This window comes from Schistocerca cancellata, chromosome 11 (genome assembly GCF_023864275.1).
Source record: "Schistocerca cancellata isolate TAMUIC-IGC-003103 chromosome 11, iqSchCanc2.1, whole genome shotgun sequence".
In the NCBI taxonomy this organism is placed as follows: Eukaryota; Metazoa; Arthropoda; class Insecta; order Orthoptera; family Acrididae; genus Schistocerca; species Schistocerca cancellata.
Genome location: NC_064636.1, coordinates 123,724,138 through 123,741,838, shown reverse-complemented (window position 1 = coordinate 123,741,838; position 17,701 = coordinate 123,724,138). Strand labels below are relative to the sequence as shown.

The 17,701-nt window shown below is 51.5% G+C and overlaps 1 protein-coding gene across 1 annotated transcript; it reads right to left on the bottom strand.

Moving 5' to 3' along the window:
- Positions 1-515: 515 nt before the first annotated feature.
- Positions 516-12,875, bottom strand: LOC126108320 (uncharacterized). Its single transcript, XM_049913539.1, has 10 exons — positions 12,743-12,875; positions 12,152-12,606; positions 10,759-11,167; positions 9,303-9,757; positions 7,910-8,318; positions 6,454-6,908; positions 5,061-5,469; positions 3,605-4,059; positions 2,212-2,620; positions 516-1,210 (listed from the first exon to the last, which is right to left on the bottom strand). Exons 1-10 carry the CDS (start codon positions 12,873-12,875, stop codon positions 516-518), a joined length of 4,284 nt encoding a protein of 1,427 aa, XP_049769496.1.
- Positions 12,876-17,701: the final 4,826 nt, after the last annotated feature.

Here is a 17,701-nt window from a genome sequence, read left to right as displayed (position 1 = left end):
AGCATAGCCTTCAACTACGTCATTTGCTACGACCTAGCACAGCGCCATTATCAGTTACTATTGATGCTGTAAAACATGTACCGTCAAGAGCGATGTTCACCAATTATATATTAAAGTTAAATTTCCAGCAGCTACGTACGTTTACTTACTAGTCTCATTTCCGTGTCCTGTTCCAGACCTCGCACCAGCCTGCATGAGCTTAAACGCCTGCCTTTCGGCTTCCTCCAAGTGGGTTGGCTGGCTTGCCAATCCACAACACTGTCTTTGCAAGGCATGCTGTCTTTGGGAGGCGTGCTGTCTCGGCAGGGTTTGCTGTCTTAACAAGGCGTGTTGTCTTGGCATGGCAGGCTGTCTTAATTAGATGTGCTGTCTTGGCAAGGTGTGCTGTCGTGGTAAGCTGTGCTGTCTTGGTGCGGCATGCTGTCTTGGCAAGACATGCTGTCTTGGCAAGTCCCACTGGCTTGGCAAGTCACGCTGTCTTCAAAAGGCGTGCTATCTTTGCAAGGCATGCATTTTCACAACACATGCTGCCTTCGCAAGGCGTGCTGTATTGGGAAGGCATGCTGTCTTGGCAAGGCAAGCTGCCTTGGCAACTCTTGCGGTCTTGGCAAGGCATACTGTCTTGGCAACTCGAGCTGTCTTGGCAAGGCGTGCTGTCTTGGCAACGTGTGTTGTCTGGGCAAGGCGTGCTGTCTTGTCAAGGTGTGCTGTCTTGGCAAGGTGTGCTGTCTTATCATGGAATGCATCTTCACAACATGTGCTGCCTTCTCAAGGTGTGATGTCTTCACAACATGTGCTGCCTTCGCAAGGTGTGCTGTCTTGGCAAGGCATGGTGTTTTGAGAAGGCATGCTGTCATGGAAAGGTGTGCTGTCTTGGCAAGGTGTGCTATCTTGGCAAGGCATGCTGTCTTTGCAAGCTGTGCTGTCTTAACAAGGTGTGCTGTCTTTGTAAGGTGTGCTGTTTTGGCAAGGTGTGCTGTCTTGGCTAGGTGTGCTGTCTTGGCAGTGTGTGCTGTATTGGCAAGGTGTGCTGTCTTAGGAGGGTGTGAAGCCTTGGCAAGGCGTGCTGTCTTGGCAAGGTGTGCTGTCTTATAAAGATGTGCTGTCTTGGCAAAGTGTGCTGTCTTGGCAAGGCGTGTCGTCTTGGCAAGGCGTGCTGTGATGGCAAGGCATACTGTCTTGGCTACATGAGCTTCCTTGGCAAAGCGTGCTGTGTAAGTGAGGCATGCTGTCTAAATGAGGCGTGCTGTCTTAGCAAGGTGGTCTGTCTTCACAATGAGGGATATCTTCGCAAGGCATGCTGTCTCTTAAAGGCATGCTGTATTTGCAATGTGAGGTGTATTCACAATGGGAGCTGTCTTCGCAAAGTGTGCTGTCATCACAAAGCATGCTGTCCTTGCAATACGTGCTGTCTTTGCAAGACGTGCTGTCTTCACAAGGTGTGCTGTCTTCACAAGACGTGCTGTCATTGCAAGGCATGCTGTCTTTGGAAGGTGAGCTGTCTTCGCCAGGGTTGCTGTCTTCGCAAGGGGTGCTGTCTCTGAAAGGTGTGCTGTCTCTGCAAGGTGTGCTGTCTCCGCAAGGTGTACTGTATTCGCAAGGTCTGCTGTGTTCACAAGGCGTCCTGTCTTCACAAGGTGTGCTGTCTTTGCAAGCCGTGCTGTCTTAGCAAACCGTGATGTCTTAGCTAGGCATATGTTCATAACAAGGCTTGATGTCCTAGCAAGGCATTCTGTCTTCGCATAGCGTTTTGTGTGCATAAGGCATGCTGTCTTCATAAGGTGCACTGTCTTCGTAAGGCATGCTGCCTTCGCAAGGTGTGCTGTCTTCGCAAGGTGTGCTGTCTTGGCAATGTGTGCTGTCTTGTCAAGATGTGCTGTCTTGGCAAAGTGTGCTGTTTCCACAAGATGTGCTGTTTTCTCAAGGCATGCTGTCTTAGCATGACGTGCTGTCTTAGCAAGCCATACTGTCTTAGCAAACCGTGATGTTTTAGCTAGGCATGCTTTGATAGCAAAGCGTGGGGTCTAGGCTCGGCGTGCTGTGTTGGCAAGTCATGCTGTCTTGGCAGGGTGTGCTCTCTTGGCAAGGCGTGCGGTCTTGGCAAGGGGTGCTGTCTTGGCAAGGCGTGCTGTCTTGGAGAGGCGTGCTGTCTTGGCAAGGCATGCCATCTTGGCAAGGCGTGTGCTGTCTGGGCAATGCATGCTGTCTTGCCAAAGCGTGCTGTCTTGGCATGGCGTGCAGTCTTGGCAAGGCGTGCTCTCCTCTGAAGGTGTGCTGTCTTCTGAAGGCGTGCTGCCTTCTGAAGGCATGCTGTCTTGGCAAGGCGTGCTGTCTCAGCAAGGTTTGTTGTCTTAACAAGGCGTGTTGTCTTGGCAAGGCATGCTGTCTCAGCAAGGTGTGCTGTCTCGGCAAGGTGTGCTGTCTTGACAAGGCGTGCTGTCTTGGCAAGGTGTGCTGTCTCGGCAAGGTTTGCTGTCTTAACAAGGCATGTTGTCTTGGCAAGACATGCAGTCTCAGCAAGGTGTGCTGTCTCGGCAACATGTGCTGTCTTGGCAAGGCATGCTGTCTTGGCAAGGTGTGCTGTCTTAGCATGGCGTGCTGTCTTGGCAAGGTGTGCTGTCTGTGGTGTCACCACCAGACACCACACTTGCTAGGTGGTAGCCTTTAAATCGGCCGCAGTCTGTTAGTATACTTTGGACCCTTATGTCACCACTATCAGTGATTGCAGACTGAGCGCCGCCACATGCCAGCTCTAGAGAGACTTCCTAGCACTCGCCCCAGTTGTACAGCCGACTTTGCAAGCGATGGTTCAGTGACAAATTATGCTCTTATTTGCTGAGACGATAGTTAGCATAGCCTTCAACTACGTCATTTGCTACGACCTAGCACAGCGCCATTATCAGTTACTATTGATGCTGTAAAACATGTACCGTCAAGAGCGATGTTCACCAATTATATATTAAAGTTAAATTTCCAGCAGCTACGTACGTTTACTTACTAGTCTCATTTCCGTGTCCTGTTCCAGACCTCGCACCAGCCTGCATGAGCTTAAACGCCTGCCTTTCGGCTTCCTCCAAGTGGGTTGGCTGGCTTGCCAATCCACAACACTGTCTTTGCAAGGCATGCTGTCTTTGGGAGGCGTGCTGTCTCGGCAGGGTTTGCTGTCTTAACAAGGCGTGTTGTCTTGGCATGGCAGGCTGTCTTAATTAGATGTGCTGTCTTGGCAAGGTGTGCTGTCGTGGTAAGCTGTGCTGTCTTGGTGCGGCATGCTGTCTTGGCAAGACATGCTGTCTTGGCAAGTCCCACTGGCTTGGCAAGTCACGCTGTCTTCAAAAGGCGTGCTATCTTTGCAAGGCATGCATTTTCACAACACATGCTGCCTTCGCAAGGCGTGCTGTATTGGGAAGGCATGCTGTCTTGGCAAGGCAAGCTGCCTTGGCAACTCTTGCGGTCTTGGCAAGGCATACTGTCTTGGCAACTCGAGCTGTCTTGGCAAGGCGTGCTGTCTTGGCAACGTGTGTTGTCTGGGCAAGGCGTGCTGTCTTGTCAAGGCGTGCTGTCTTGGCAAGGTGTGCTGTCTTATCATGGAATGCATCTTCACAACATGTGCTGCCTTCTCAAGGTGTGATGTCTTCACAACATGTGCTGCCTTCGCAAGGTGTGCTGTCTTGGCAAGGCATGGTGTTTTGAGAAGGCATGCTGTCATGGAAAGGTGTGCTGTCTTGGCAAGGTGTGCTATCTTGGCAAGGCATGCTGTCTTCGCAAGCTGTGCTGTCTTAACAAGGTGTGCTGTCTTTGTAAGGTGTGCTGTTTTGGCAAGGTGTGCTGTCTTGGCTAGGTGTGCTGTCTTGGCAGTGTGTGCTGTATTGGCAAGGTGTGCTGTCTTAGGAGGGTGTGAAGCCTTGGCAAGGCGTGCTGTCTTGGCAAGGTGTGCTGTCTTATAAAGATGTGCTGTCTTGGCAAAGTGTGCTGTCTTGGCAAGGCGTGTCGTCTTGGCAAGGCGTGCTGTGATGGCAAGGCATACTGTCTTGGCTACATGAGCTTCCTTGGCAAAGCGTGCTGTGTAAGTGAGGCATGCTGTCTAAATGAGGCGTGCTGTCTTAGCAAGGTGGTCTGTCTTCACAATGAGGGATATCTTCGCAAGGCATGCTGTCTCTTAAAGGCATGCTGTATTTGCAATGTGAGGTGTATTCACAATGGGAGCTGTCTTCGCAAAGTGTGCTGTCATCACAAAGCATGCTGTCCTTGCAATACGTGCTGTCTTTGCAAGACGTGCTGTCTTCACAAGGTGTGCTGTCTTCACAAGACGTGCTGTCATTGCAAGGCATGCTGTCTTTGGAAGGTGAGCTGTCTTCGCCAGGGTTGCTGTCTTCGCAAGGGGTGCTGTCTCTGAAAGGTGTGCTGTCTCTGCAAGGTGTGCTGTCTCCGCAAGGTGTACTGTATTCGCAAGGTCTGCTGTGTTCACAAGGCGTCCTGTCTTCACAAGGTGTGCTGTCTTTGCAAGCCGTGCTGTCTTAGCAAACCGTGATGTCTTAGCTAGGCATATGTTCATAACAAGGCTTGATGTCCTAGCAAGGCATTCTGTCTTCGCATAGCGTTTTGTGTGCATAAGGCATGCTGTCTTCATAAGGTGCACTGTCTTCGTAAGGCATGCTGCCTTCGCAAGGTGTGCTGTCTTCGCAAGGTGTGCTGTCTTGGCAATGTGTGCTGTCTTGTCAAGATGTGCTGTCTTGGCAAAGTGTGCTGTTTCCACAAGATGTGCTGTTTTCTCAAGGCATGCTGTCTTAGCATGACGTGCTGTCTTAGCAAGCCATACTGTCTTAGCAAACCGTGATGTTTTAGCTAGGCATGCTTTGATAGCAAAGCGTGGGGTCTAGGCTCGGCGTGCTGTGTTGGCAAGTCATGCTGTCTTGGCAGGGTGTGCTCTCTTGGCAAGGCGTGCGGTCTTGGCAAGGGGTGCTGTCTTGGCAAGGCGTGCTGTCTTGGAGAGGCGTGCTGTCTTGGCAAGGCATGCCATCTTGGCAAGGCGTGTGCTGTCTGGGCAATGCATGCTGTCTTGCCAAAGCGTGCTGTCTTGGCATGGCGTGCAGTCTTGGCAAGGCGTGCTCTCCTCTGAAGGTGTGCTGTCTTCTGAAGGCGTGCTGCCTTCTGAAGGCATGCTGTCTTGGCAAGGCGTGCTGTCTCAGCAAGGTTTGTTGTCTTAACAAGGCGTGTTGTCTTGGCAAGGCATGCTGTCTCAGCAAGGTGTGCTGTCTCGGCAAGGTGTGCTGTCTTGACAAGGCGTGCTGTCTTGGCAAGGTGTGCTGTCTCGGCAAGGTTTGCTGTCTTAACAAGGCATGTTGTCTTGGCAAGACATGCAGTCTCAGCAAGGTGTGCTGTCTCGGCAACATGTGCTGTCTTGGCAAGGCATGCTGTCTTGGCAAGGTGTGCTGTCTTAGCATGGCGTGCTGTCTTGGCAAGGTGTGCTGTCTGTGGTGTCACCACCAGACACCACACTTGCTAGGTGGTAGCCTTTAAATCGGCCGCAGTCTGTTAGTATACTTTGGACCCTTATGTCACCACTATCAGTGATTGCAGACTGAGCGCCGCCACATGCCAGCTCTAGAGAGACTTCCTAGCACTCGCCCCAGTTGTACAGCCGACTTTGCAAGCGATGGTTCAGTGACAAATTATGCTCTTATTTGCTGAGACGATAGTTAGCATAGCCTTCAACTACGTCATTTGCTACGACCTAGCACAGCGCCATTATCAGTTACTATTGATGCTGTAAAACATGTACCGTCAAGAGCGATGTTCACCAATTATATATTAAAGTTAAATTTCCAGCAGCTACGTACGTTTACTTACTAGTCTCATTTCCGTGTCCTGTTCCAGACCTCGCACCAGCCTGCATGAGCTTAAACGCCTGCCTTTCGGCTTCCTCCAAGTGGGTTGGCTGGCTTGCCAATCCACAACACTGTCTTTGCAAGGCATGCTGTCTTTGGGAGGCGTGCTGTCTCGGCAGGGTTTGCTGTCTTAACAAGGCGTGTTGTCTTGGCATGGCAGGCTGTCTTAATTAGATGTGCTGTCTTGGCAAGGTGTGCTGTCGTGGTAAGCTGTGCTGTCTTGGTGCGGCATGCTGTCTTGGCAAGACATGCTGTCTTGGCAAGTCCCACTGGCTTGGCAAGTCACGCTGTCTTCAAAAGGCGTGCTATCTTTGCAAGGCATGCATTTTCACAACACATGCTGCCTTCGCAAGGCGTGCTGTATTGGGAAGGCATGCTGTCTTGGCAAGGCAAGCTGCCTTGGCAACTCTTGCGGTCTTGGCAAGGCATACTGTCTTGGCAACTCGAGCTGTCTTGGCAAGGCGTGCTGTCTTGGCAACGTGTGTTGTCTGGGCAAGGCGTGCTGTCTTGTCAAGGCGTGCTGTCTTGGCAAGGTGTGCTGTCTTATCATGGAATGCATCTTCACAACATGTGCTGCCTTCTCAAGGTGTGATGTCTTCACAACATGTGCTGCCTTCGCAAGGTGTGCTGTCTTGGCAAGGCATGGTGTTTTGAGAAGGCATGCTGTCATGGAAAGGTGTGCTGTCTTGGCAAGGTGTGCTATCTTGGCAAGGCATGCTGTCTTCGCAAGCTGTGCTGTCTTAACAAGGTGTGCTGTCTTTGTAAGGTGTGCTGTTTTGGCAAGGTGTGCTGTCTTGGCTAGGTGTGCTGTCTTGGCAGTGTGTGCTGTATTGGCAAGGTGTGCTGTCTTAGGAGGGTGTGAAGCCTTGGCAAGGCATGCTGTCTTGGCAAGGTGTGCTGTCTTATAAAGATGTGCTGTCTTGGCAAAGTGTGCTGTCTTGGCAAGGCGTGTCGTCTTGGCAAGGCGTGCTGTGATGGCAAGGCATACTGTCTTGGCTACATGAGCTTCCTTGGCAAAGCGTGCTGTGTAAGTGAGGCATGCTGTCTAAATGAGGCGTGCTGTCTTAGCAAGGTGGTCTGTCTTCACAATGAGGGATATCTTCGCAAGGCATGCTGTCTCTTAAAGGCATGCTGTATTTGCAATGCGAGGTGTATTCACAATGGGAGCTGTCTTCGCAAAGTGTGCTGTCATCACAAAGCGTGCTGTCCTTGCAATACGTGCTGTCTTTGCAAGACGTGCTGTCTTCACAAGGTGTGCTGTCTTCACAAGACGTGCTGTCATTGCAAGGCATGCTGTCTTTGGAAGGTGAGCTGTCTTCGCCAGGGTTGCTGTCTTCGCAAGGGGTGCTGTCTCTGAAAGGTGTGCTGTCTCTGCAAGGTGTGCTGTCTCCGCAAGGTGTACTGTATTCGCAAGGTCTGCTGTGTTCACAAGGCGTCCTGTCTTCACAAGGTGTGCTGTCTTTGCAAGCCGTGCTGTCTTAGCAAACCGTGATGTCTTAGCTAGGCATATGTTCATAACAAGGCTTCATGTCCTAGCAAGGCGTTCTGTCTTCGCATAGCGTTTTGTGTGCATAAGGCATGCTGTCTTCATAAGGTGCACTGTCTTCGTAAGGCATGCTGCCTTCGCAAGGTGTGCTGTCTTCGCAAGGTGTGCTGTCTTGGCAATGTGTGCTGTCTTGTCAAGATGTGCTGTCTTGGCAAAGTGTGCTGTTTCCACAAGATGTGCTGTTTTCTCAAGGCATGCTGTCTTAGCATGACGTGCTGTCTTAGCAAGCCATACTGTCTTAGCAAACCGTGATGTTTTAGCTAGGCATGCTTTGATAGCAAAGCGTGGGGTCTAGGCTCGGCGTGCTGTGTTGGCAAGTCATGCTGTCTTGGCAGGGTGTGCTCTCTTGGCAAGGCGTGCGGTCTTGGCAAGGGGTGCTGTCTTGGCAAGGCGTGCTGTCTTGGAGAGGCGTGCTGTCTTGGCAAGGCATGCCATCTTGGCAAGGCGTGTGCTGTCTGGGCAATGCATGCTGTCTTGCCAAAGCGTGCTGTCTTGGCATGGCGTGCAGTCTTGGCAAGGCGTGCTCTCCTCTGAAGGTGTGCTGTCTTCTGAAGGCGTGCTGCCTTCTGAAGGCATGCTGTCTTGGCAAGGCGTGCTGTCTCAGCAAGGTTTGTTGTCTTAACAAGGCGTGTTGTCTTGGCAAGGCATGCTGTCTCAGCAAGGTGTGCTGTCTCGGCAAGGTGTGCTGTCTTGACAAGGCGTGCTGTCTTGGCAAGGTGTGCTGTCTCGGCAAGGTTTGCTGTCTTAACAAGGCATGTTGTCTTGGCAAGACATGCAGTCTCAGCAAGGTGTGCTGTCTCGGCAACATGTGCTGTCTTGGCAAGGCATGCTGTCTTGGCAAGGTGTGCTGTCTTAGCATGGCGTGCTGTCTTGGCAAGGTGTGCTGTCTGTGGTGTCACCACCAGACACCACACTTGCTAGGTGGTAGCCTTTAAATCGGCCGCAGTCTGTTAGTATACTTTGGACCCTTATGTCACCACTATCAGTGATTGCAGACTGAGCGCCGCCACATGCCAGCTCTAGAGAGACTTCCTAGCACTCGCCCCAGTTGTACAGCCGACTTTGCAAGCGATGGTTCAGTGACAAATTATGCTCTTATTTGCTGAGACGATAGTTAGCATAGCCTTCAACTACGTCATTTGCTACGACCTAGCACAGCGCCATTATCAGTTACTATTGATGCTGTAAAACATGTACCGTCAAGAGCGATGTTCACCAATTATATATTAAAGTTAAATTTCCAGCAGCTACGTACGTTTACTTACTAGTCTCATTTCCGTGTCCTGTTCCAGACCTCGCACCAGCCTGCATGAGCTTAAACGCCTGCCTTTCGGCTTCCTCCAAGTGGGTTGGCTGGCTTGCCAATCCACAACACTGTCTTTGCAAGGCATGCTGTCTTTGGGAGGCGTGCTGTCTCGGCAGGGTTTGCTGTCTTAACAAGGCGTGTTGTCTTGGCATGGCAGGCTGTCTTAATTAGATGTGCTGTCTTGGCAAGGTGTGCTGTCGTGGTAAGCTGTGCTGTCTTGGTGCGGCATGCTGTCTTGGCAAGACATGCTGTCTTGGCAAGTCCCACTGGCTTGGCAAGTCACGCTGTCTTCAAAAGGCGTGCTATCTTTGCAAGGCATGCATTTTCACAACACATGCTGCCTTCGCAAGGCGTGCTGTATTGGGAAGGCATGCTGTCTTGGCAAGGCAAGCTGCCTTGGCAACTCTTGCGGTCTTGGCAAGGCATACTGTCTTGGCAACTCGAGCTGTCTTGGCAAGGCGTGCTGTCTTGGCAACGTGTGTTGTCTGGGCAAGGCGTGCTGTCTTGTCAAGGCGTGCTGTCTTGGCAAGGTGTGCTGTCTTATCATGGAATGCATCTTCACAACATGTGCTGCCTTCTCAAGGTGTGATGTCTTCACAACATGTGCTGCCTTCGCAAGGTGTGCTGTCTTGGCAAGGCATGGTGTTTTGAGAAGGCATGCTGTCATGGAAAGGTGTGCTGTCTTGGCAAGGTGTGCTATCTTGGCAAGGCATGCTGTCTTCGCAAGCTGTGCTGTCTTAACAAGGTGTGCTGTCTTTGTAAGGTGTGCTGTTTTGGCAAGGTGTGCTGTCTTGGCTAGGTGTGCTGTCTTGGCAGTGTGTGCTGTATTGGCAAGGTGTGCTGTCTTAGGAGGGTGTGAAGCCTTGGCAAGGCGTGCTGTCTTGGCAAGGTGTGCTGTCTTATAAAGATGTGCTGTCTTGGCAAAGTGTGCTGTCTTGGCAAGGCGTGTCGTCTTGGCAAGGCGTGCTGTGATGGCAAGGCATACTGTCTTGGCTACATGAGCTTCCTTGGCAAAGCGTGCTGTGTAAGTGAGGCATGCTGTCTAAATGAGGCGTGCTGTCTTAGCAAGGTGGTCTGTCTTCACAATGAGGGATATCTTCGCAAGGCATGCTGTCTCTTAAAGGCATGCTGTATTTGCAATGCGAGGTGTATTCACAATGGGAGCTGTCTTCGCAAAGTGTGCTGTCATCACAAAGCGTGCTGTCCTTGCAATACGTGCTGTCTTTGCAAGACGTGCTGTCTTCACAAGGTGTGCTGTCTTCACAAGACGTGCTGTCATTGCAAGGCATGCTGTCTTTGGAAGGTGAGCTGTCTTCGCCAGGGTTGCTGTCTTCGCAAGGGGTGCTGTCTCTGAAAGGTGTGCTGTCTCTGCAAGGTGTGCTGTCTCCGCAAGGTGTACTGTATTCGCAAGGTCTGCTGTGTTCACAAGGCGTCCTGTCTTCACAAGGTGTGCTGTCTTTGCAAGCCGTGCTGTCTTAGCAAACCGTGATGTCTTAGCTAGGCATATGTTCATAACAAGGCTTGATGTCCTAGCAAGGCGTTCTGTCTTCGCATAGCGTTTTGTGTGCATAAGGCATGCTGTCTTCATAAGGTGCACTGTCTTCGTAAGGCATGCTGCCTTCGCAAGGTGTGCTGTCTTCGCAAGGTGTGCTGTCTTGGCAATGTGTGCTGTCTTGTCAAGATGTGCTGTCTTGGCAAAGTGTGCTGTTTCCACAAGATGTGCTGTTTTCTCAAGGCATGCTGTCTTAGCATGACGTGCTGTCTTAGCAAGCCATACTGTCTTAGCAAACCGTGATGTTTTAGCTAGGCATGCTTTGATAGCAAAGCGTGGGGTCTAGGCTCGGCGTGCTGTGTTGGCAAGTCATGCTGTCTTGGCAGGGTGTGCTCTCTTGGCAAGGCGTGCGGTCTTGGCAAGGGGTGCTGTCTTGGCAAGGCGTGCTGTCTTGGAGAGGCGTGCTGTCTTGGCAAGGCATGCCATCTTGGCAAGGCGTGTGCTGTCTGGGCAATGCATGCTGTCTTGCCAAAGCGTGCTGTCTTGGCATGGCGTGCAGTCTTGGCAAGGCGTGCTCTCCTCTGAAGGTGTGCTGTCTTCTGAAGGCGTGCTGCCTTCTGAAGGCATGCTGTCTTGGCAAGGCGTGCTGTCTCAGCAAGGTTTGTTGTCTTAACAAGGCGTGTTGTCTTGGCAAGGCATGCTGTCTCAGCAAGGTGTGCTGTCTCGGCAAGGTGTGCTGTCTTGACAAGGCGTGCTGTCTTGGCAAGGTGTGCTGTCTCGGCAAGGTTTGCTGTCTTAACAAGGCATGTTGTCTTGGCAAGACATGCAGTCTCAGCAAGGTGTGCTGTCTCGGCAACATGTGCTGTCTTGGCAAGGCATGCTGTCTTGGCAAGGTGTGCTGTCTTAGCATGGCGTGCTGTCTTGGCAAGGTGTGCTGTCTGTGGTGTCACCACCAGACACCACACTTGCTAGGTGGTAGCCTTTAAATCGGCCGCAGTCTGTTAGTATACTTTGGACCCTTATGTCACCACTATCAGTGATTGCAGACTGAGCGCCGCCACATGCCAGCTCTAGAGAGACTTCCTAGCACTCGCCCCAGTTGTACAGCCGACTTTGCAAGCGATGGTTCAGTGACAAATTATGCTCTTATTTGCTGAGACGATAGTTAGCATAGCCTTCAACTACGTCATTTGCTACGACCTAGCACAGCGCCATTATCAGTTACTATTGATGCTGTAAAACATGTACCGTCAAGAGCGATGTTCACCAATTATATATTAAAGTTAAATTTCCAGCAGCTACGTACGTTTACTTACTAGTCTCATTTCCGTGTCCTGTTCCAGACCTCGCACCAGCCTGCATGAGCTTAAACGCCTGCCTTTCGGCTTCCTCCAAGTGGGTTGGCTGGCTTGCCAATCCACAACACTGTCTTTGCAAGGCATGCTGTCTTTGGGAGGCGTGCTGTCTCGGCAGGGTTTGCTGTCTTAACAAGGCGTGTTGTCTTGGCATGGCAGGCTGTCTTAATTAGATGTGCTGTCTTGGCAAGGTGTGCTGTCGTGGTAAGCTGTGCTGTCTTGGTGCGGCATGCTGTCTTGGCAAGACATGCTGTCTTGGCAAGTCCCACTGGCTTGGCAAGTCACGCTGTCTTCAAAAGGCGTGCTATCTTTGCAAGGCATGCATTTTCACAACACATGCTGCCTTCGCAAGGCGTGCTGTATTGGGAAGGCATGCTGTCTTGGCAAGGCAAGCTGCCTTGGCAACTCTTGCGGTCTTGGCAAGGCATACTGTCTTGGCAACTCGAGCTGTCTTGGCAAGGCGTGCTGTCTTGGCAACGTGTGTTGTCTGGGCAAGGCGTGCTGTCTTGTCAAGGCGTGCTGTCTTGGCAAGGTGTGCTGTCTTATCATGGAATGCATCTTCACAACATGTGCTGCCTTCTCAAGGTGTGATGTCTTCACAACATGTGCTGCCTTCGCAAGGTGTGCTGTCTTGGCAAGGCATGGTGTTTTGAGAAGGCATGCTGTCATGGAAAGGTGTGCTGTCTTGGCAAGGTGTGCTATCTTGGCAAGGCATGCTGTCTTCGCAAGCTGTGCTGTCTTAACAAGGTGTGCTGTCTTTGTAAGGTGTGCTGTTTTGGCAAGGTGTGCTGTCTTGGCTAGGTGTGCTGTCTTGGCAGTGTGTGCTGTATTGGCAAGGTGTGCTGTCTTAGGAGGGTGTGAAGCCTTGGCAAGGCGTGCTGTCTTGGCAAGGTGTGCTGTCTTATAAAGATGTGCTGTCTTGGCAAAGTGTGCTGTCTTGGCAAGGCGTGTCGTCTTGGCAAGGCGTGCTGTGATGGCAAGGCATACTGTCTTGGCTACATGAGCTTCCTTGGCAAAGCGTGCTGTGTAAGTGAGGCATGCTGTCTAAATGAGGCGTGCTGTCTTAGCAAGGTGGTCTGTCTTCACAATGAGGGATATCTTCGCAAGGCATGCTGTCTCTTAAAGGCATGCTGTATTTGCAATGTGAGGTGTATTCACAATGGGAGCTGTCTTCGCAAAGTGTGCTGTCATCACAAAGCATGCTGTCCTTGCAATACGTGCTGTCTTTGCAAGACGTGCTGTCTTCACAAGGTGTGCTGTCTTCACAAGACGTGCTGTCATTGCAAGGCATGCTGTCTTTGGAAGGTGAGCTGTCTTCGCCAGGGTTGCTGTCTTCGCAAGGGGTGCTGTCTCTGAAAGGTGTGCTGTCTCTGCAAGGTGTGCTGTCTCCGCAAGGTGTACTGTATTCGCAAGGTCTGCTGTGTTCACAAGGCGTCCTGTCTTCACAAGGTGTGCTGTCTTTGCAAGCCGTGCTGTCTTAGCAAACCGTGATGTCTTAGCTAGGCATATGTTCATAACAAGGCTTGATGTCCTAGCAAGGCATTCTGTCTTCGCATAGCGTTTTGTGTGCATAAGGCATGCTGTCTTCATAAGGTGCACTGTCTTCGTAAGGCATGCTGCCTTCGCAAGGTGTGCTGTCTTCGCAAGGTGTGCTGTCTTGGCAATGTGTGCTGTCTTGTCAAGATGTGCTGTCTTGGCAAAGTGTGCTGTTTCCACAAGATGTGCTGTTTTCTCAAGGCATGCTGTCTTAGCATGACGTGCTGTCTTAGCAAGCCATACTGTCTTAGCAAACCGTGATGTTTTAGCTAGGCATGCTTTGATAGCAAAGCGTGGGGTCTAGGCTCGGCGTGCTATGTTGGCAAGTCATGCTGTCTTGGCAGGGTGTGCTCTCTTGGCAAGGCGTGCGGTCTTGGCAAGGGGTGCTGTCTTGGCAAGGCGTGCTGTCTTGGAGAGGCGTGCTGTCTTGGCAAGGCATGCCATCTTGGCAAGGCGTGTGCTGTCTGGGCAATGCATGCTGTCTTGCCAAAGCGTGCTGTCTTGGCATGGCGTGCAGTCTTGGCAAGGCGTGCTCTCCTCTGAAGGTGTGCTGTCTTCTGAAGGCGTGCTGCCTTCTGAAGGCATGCTGTCTTGGCAAGGCGTGCTGTCTCAGCAAGGTTTGTTGTCTTAACAAGGCGTGTTGTCTTGGCAAGGCATGCTGTCTCAGCAAGGTGTGCTGTCTCGGCAAGGTGTGCTGTCTTGACAAGGCGTGCTGTCTTGGCAAGGTGTGCTGTCTCGGCAAGGTTTGCTGTCTTAACAAGGCATGTTGTCTTGGCAAGACATGCAGTCTCAGCAAGGTGTGCTGTCTCGGCAACATGTGCTGTCTTGGCAAGGCATGCTGTCTTGGCAAGGTGTGCTGTCTTAGCATGGCGTGCTGTCTTGGCAAGGTGTGCTGTCTGTGGTGTCACCACCAGACACCACACTTGCTAGGTGGTAGCCTTTAAATCGGCCGCAGTCTGTTAGTATACTTTGGACCCTTATGTCACCACTATCAGTGATTGCAGACTGAGCGCCGCCACATGCCAGCTCTAGAGAGACTTCCTAGCACTCGCCCCAGTTGTACAGCCGACTTTGCAAGCGATGGTTCAGTGACAAATTATGCTCTTATTTGCTGAGACGATAGTTAGCATAGCCTTCAACTACGTCATTTGCTACGACCTAGCACAGCGCCATTATCAGTTACTATTGATGCTGTAAAACATGTACCGTCAAGAGCGATGTTCACCAATTATATATTAAAGTTAAATTTCCAGCAGCTACGTACGTTTACTTACTAGTCTCATTTCCGTGTCCTGTTCCAGACCTCGCACCAGCCTGCATGAGCTTAAACGCCTGCCTTTCGGCTTCCTCCAAGTGGGTTGGCTGGCTTGCCAATCCACAACACTGTCTTTGCAAGGCATGCTGTCTTTGGGAGGCGTGCTGTCTCGGCAGGGTTTGCTGTCTTAACAAGGCGTGTTGTCTTGGCATGGCAGGCTGTCTTAATTAGATGTGCTGTCTTGGCAAGGTGTGCTGTCGTGGTAAGCTGTGCTGTCTTGGTGCGGCATGCTGTCTTGGCAAGACATGCTGTCTTGGCAAGTCCCACTGGCTTGGCAAGTCACGCTGTCTTCAAAAGGCGTGCTATCTTTGCAAGGCATGCATTTTCACAACACATGCTGCCTTCGCAAGGCGTGCTGTATTGGGAAGGCATGCTGTCTTGGCAAGGCAAGCTGCCTTGGCAACTCTTGCGGTCTTGGCAAGGCATACTGTCTTGGCAACTCGAGCTGTCTTGGCAAGGCGTGCTGTCTTGGCAACGTGTGTTGTCTGGGCAAGGCGTGCTGTCTTGTCAAGGCGTGCTGTCTTGGCAAGGTGTGCTGTCTTATCATGGAATGCATCTTCACAACATGTGCTGCCTTCTCAAGGTGTGATGTCTTCACAACATGTGCTGCCTTCGCAAGGTGTGCTGTCTTGGCAAGGCATGGTGTTTTGAGAAGGCATGCTGTCATGGAAAGGTGTGCTGTCTTGGCAAGGTGTGCTATCTTGGCAAGGCATGCTGTCTTCGCAAGCTGTGCTGTCTTAACAAGGTGTGCTGTCTTTGTAAGGTGTGCTGTTTTGGCAAGGTGTGCTGTCTTGGCTAGGTGTGCTGTCTTGGCAGTGTGTGCTGTATTGGCAAGGTGTGCTGTCTTAGGAGGGTGTGAAGCCTTGGCAAGGCGTGCTGTCTTGGCAAGGTGTGCTGTCTTATAAAGATGTGCTGTCTTGGCAAAGTGTGCTGTCTTGGCAAGGCGTGTCGTCTTGGCAAGGCGTGCTGTGATGGCAAGGCATACTGTCTTGGCTACATGAGCTTCCTTGGCAAAGCGTGCTGTGTAAGTGAGGCATGCTGTCTAAATGAGGCGTGCTGTCTTAGCAAGGTGGTCTGTCTTCACAATGAGGGATATCTTCGCAAGGCATGCTGTCTCTTAAAGGCATGCTGTATTTGCAATGCGAGGTGTATTCACAATGGGAGCTGTCTTCGCAAAGTGTGCTGTCATCACAAAGCGTGCTGTCCTTGCAATACGTGCTGTCTTTGCAAGACGTGCTGTCTTCACAAGGTGTGCTGTCTTCACAAGACGTGCTGTCATTGCAAGGCATGCTGTCTTTGGAAGGTGAGCTGTCTTCGCCAGGGTTGCTGTCTTCGCAAGGGGTGCTGTCTCTGAAAGGTGTGCTGTCTCTGCAAGGTGTGCTGTCTCCGCAAGGTGTACTGTATTCGCAAGGTCTGCTGTGTTCACAAGGCGTCCTGTCTTCACAAGGTGTGCTGTCTTTGCAAGCCGTGCTGTCTTAGCAAACCGTGATGTCTTAGCTAGGCATATGTTCATAACAAGGCTTGATGTCCTAGCAAGGCATTCTGTCTTCGCATAGCGTTTTGTGTGCATAAGGCATGCTGTCTTCATAAGGTGCACTGTCTTCGTAAGGCATGCTGCCTTCGCAAGGTGTGCTGTCTTCGCAAGGTGTGCTGTCTTGGCAATGTGTGCTGTCTTGTCAAGATGTGCTGTCTTGGCAAAGTGTGCTGTTTCCACAAGATGTGCTGTTTTCTCAAGGCATGCTGTCTTAGCATGACGTGCTGTCTTAGCAAGCCATACTGTCTTAGCAAACCGTGATGTTTTAGCTAGGCATGCTTTGATAGCAAAGCGTGGGGTCTAGGCTCGGCGTGCTGTGTTGGCAAGTCATGCTGTCTTGGCAGGGTGTGCTCTCTTGGCAAGGCGTGCGGTCTTGGCAAGGGGTGCTGTCTTGGCAAGGCGTGCTGTCTTGGAGAGGCGTGCTGTCTTGGCAAGGCATGCCATCTTGGCAAGGCGTGTGCTGTCTGGGCAATGCATGCTGTCTTGCCAAAGCGTGCTGTCTTGGCATGGCGTGCAGTCTTGGCAAGGCGTGCTCTCCTCTGAAGGTGTGCTGTCTTCTGAAGGCGTGCTGCCTTCTGAAGGCATGCTGTCTTGGCAAGGCGTGCTGTCTCAGCAAGGTTTGTTGTCTTAACAAGGCGTGTTGTCTTGGCAAGGCATGCTGTCTCAGCAAGGTGTGCTGTCTCGGCAAGGTGTGCTGTCTTGACAAGGCGTGCTGTCTTGGCAAGGTGTGCTGTCTCGGCAAGGTTTGCTGTCTTAACAAGGCATGTTGTCTTGGCAAGACATGCAGTCTCAGCAAGGTGTGCTGTCTCGGCAACATGTGCTGTCTTGGCAAGGCATGCTGTCTTGGCAAGGTGTGCTGTCTTAGCATGGCGTGCTGTCTTGGCAAGGTGTGCTGTCTGTGGTGTCACCACCAGACACCACACTTGCTAGGTGGTAGCCTTTAAATCGGCCGCAGTCTGTTAGTATACTTTGGACCCTTATGTCACCACTATCAGTGATTGCAGACTGAGCGCCGCCACATGCCAGCTCTAGAGAGACTTCCTAGCACTCGCCCCAGTTGTACAGCCGACTTTGCAAGCGATGGTTCAGTGACAAATTATGCTCTTATTTGCTGAGACGATAGTTAGCATAGCCTTCAACTACGTCATTTGCTACGACCTAGCACAGCGCCATTATCAGTTACTATTGATGCTGTAAAACATGTACCGTCAAGAGCGATGTTCACCAATTATATATTAAAGTTAAATTTCCAGCAGCTACGTACGTTTACTTACTAGTCTCATTTCCGTGTCCTGTTCCAGACCTCGCACCAGCCTGCATGAGCTTAAACGCCTGCCTTTCGGCTTCCTCCAAGTGGGTTGGCTGGCTTGCCAATCCACAACACTGTCTTTGCAAGGCATGCTGTCTTTGGGAGGCGTGCTGTCTCGGCAGGGTTTGCTGTCTTAACAAGGCGTGTTGTCTTGGCATGGCAGGCTGTCTTAATTAGATGTGCTGTCTTGGCAAGGTGTGCTGTCGTGGTAAGCTGTGCTGTCTTGGTGCGGCATGCTGTCTTGGCAAGACATGCTGTCTTGGCAAGTCCCACTGGCTTGGCAAGTCACGCTGTCTTCAAAAGGCGTGCTATCTTTGCAAGGCATGCATTTTCACAACACATGCTGCCTTCGCAAGGCGTGCTGTATTGGGAAGGCATGCTGTCTTGGCAAGGCAAGCTGCCTTGGCAACTCTTGCGGTCTTG

Bases quoted from the DNA above. Each gene is read 5' to 3' on its own strand.
- LOC126108320 (XM_049913539.1), bottom strand. From the start codon at position 12,875: ATGCCTTGCAATGACAGCACGTCTTGTGAAGACAGCACACCTTGTGAA. The intron at 11,168-12,151 runs GTTGTGAAGATG...GTGACACCACAG, and splicing joins ACCTTGAGAAGGCAGCACAT to ACAGCACACCTTGCCAAGAC. The intron at 1,211-2,211 runs GCAAGACAGCAT...TCACTTACACAG, and splicing joins TGCCAAGACAGCACGCTTTG to CACGCTTTGCCAAGGAAGCT.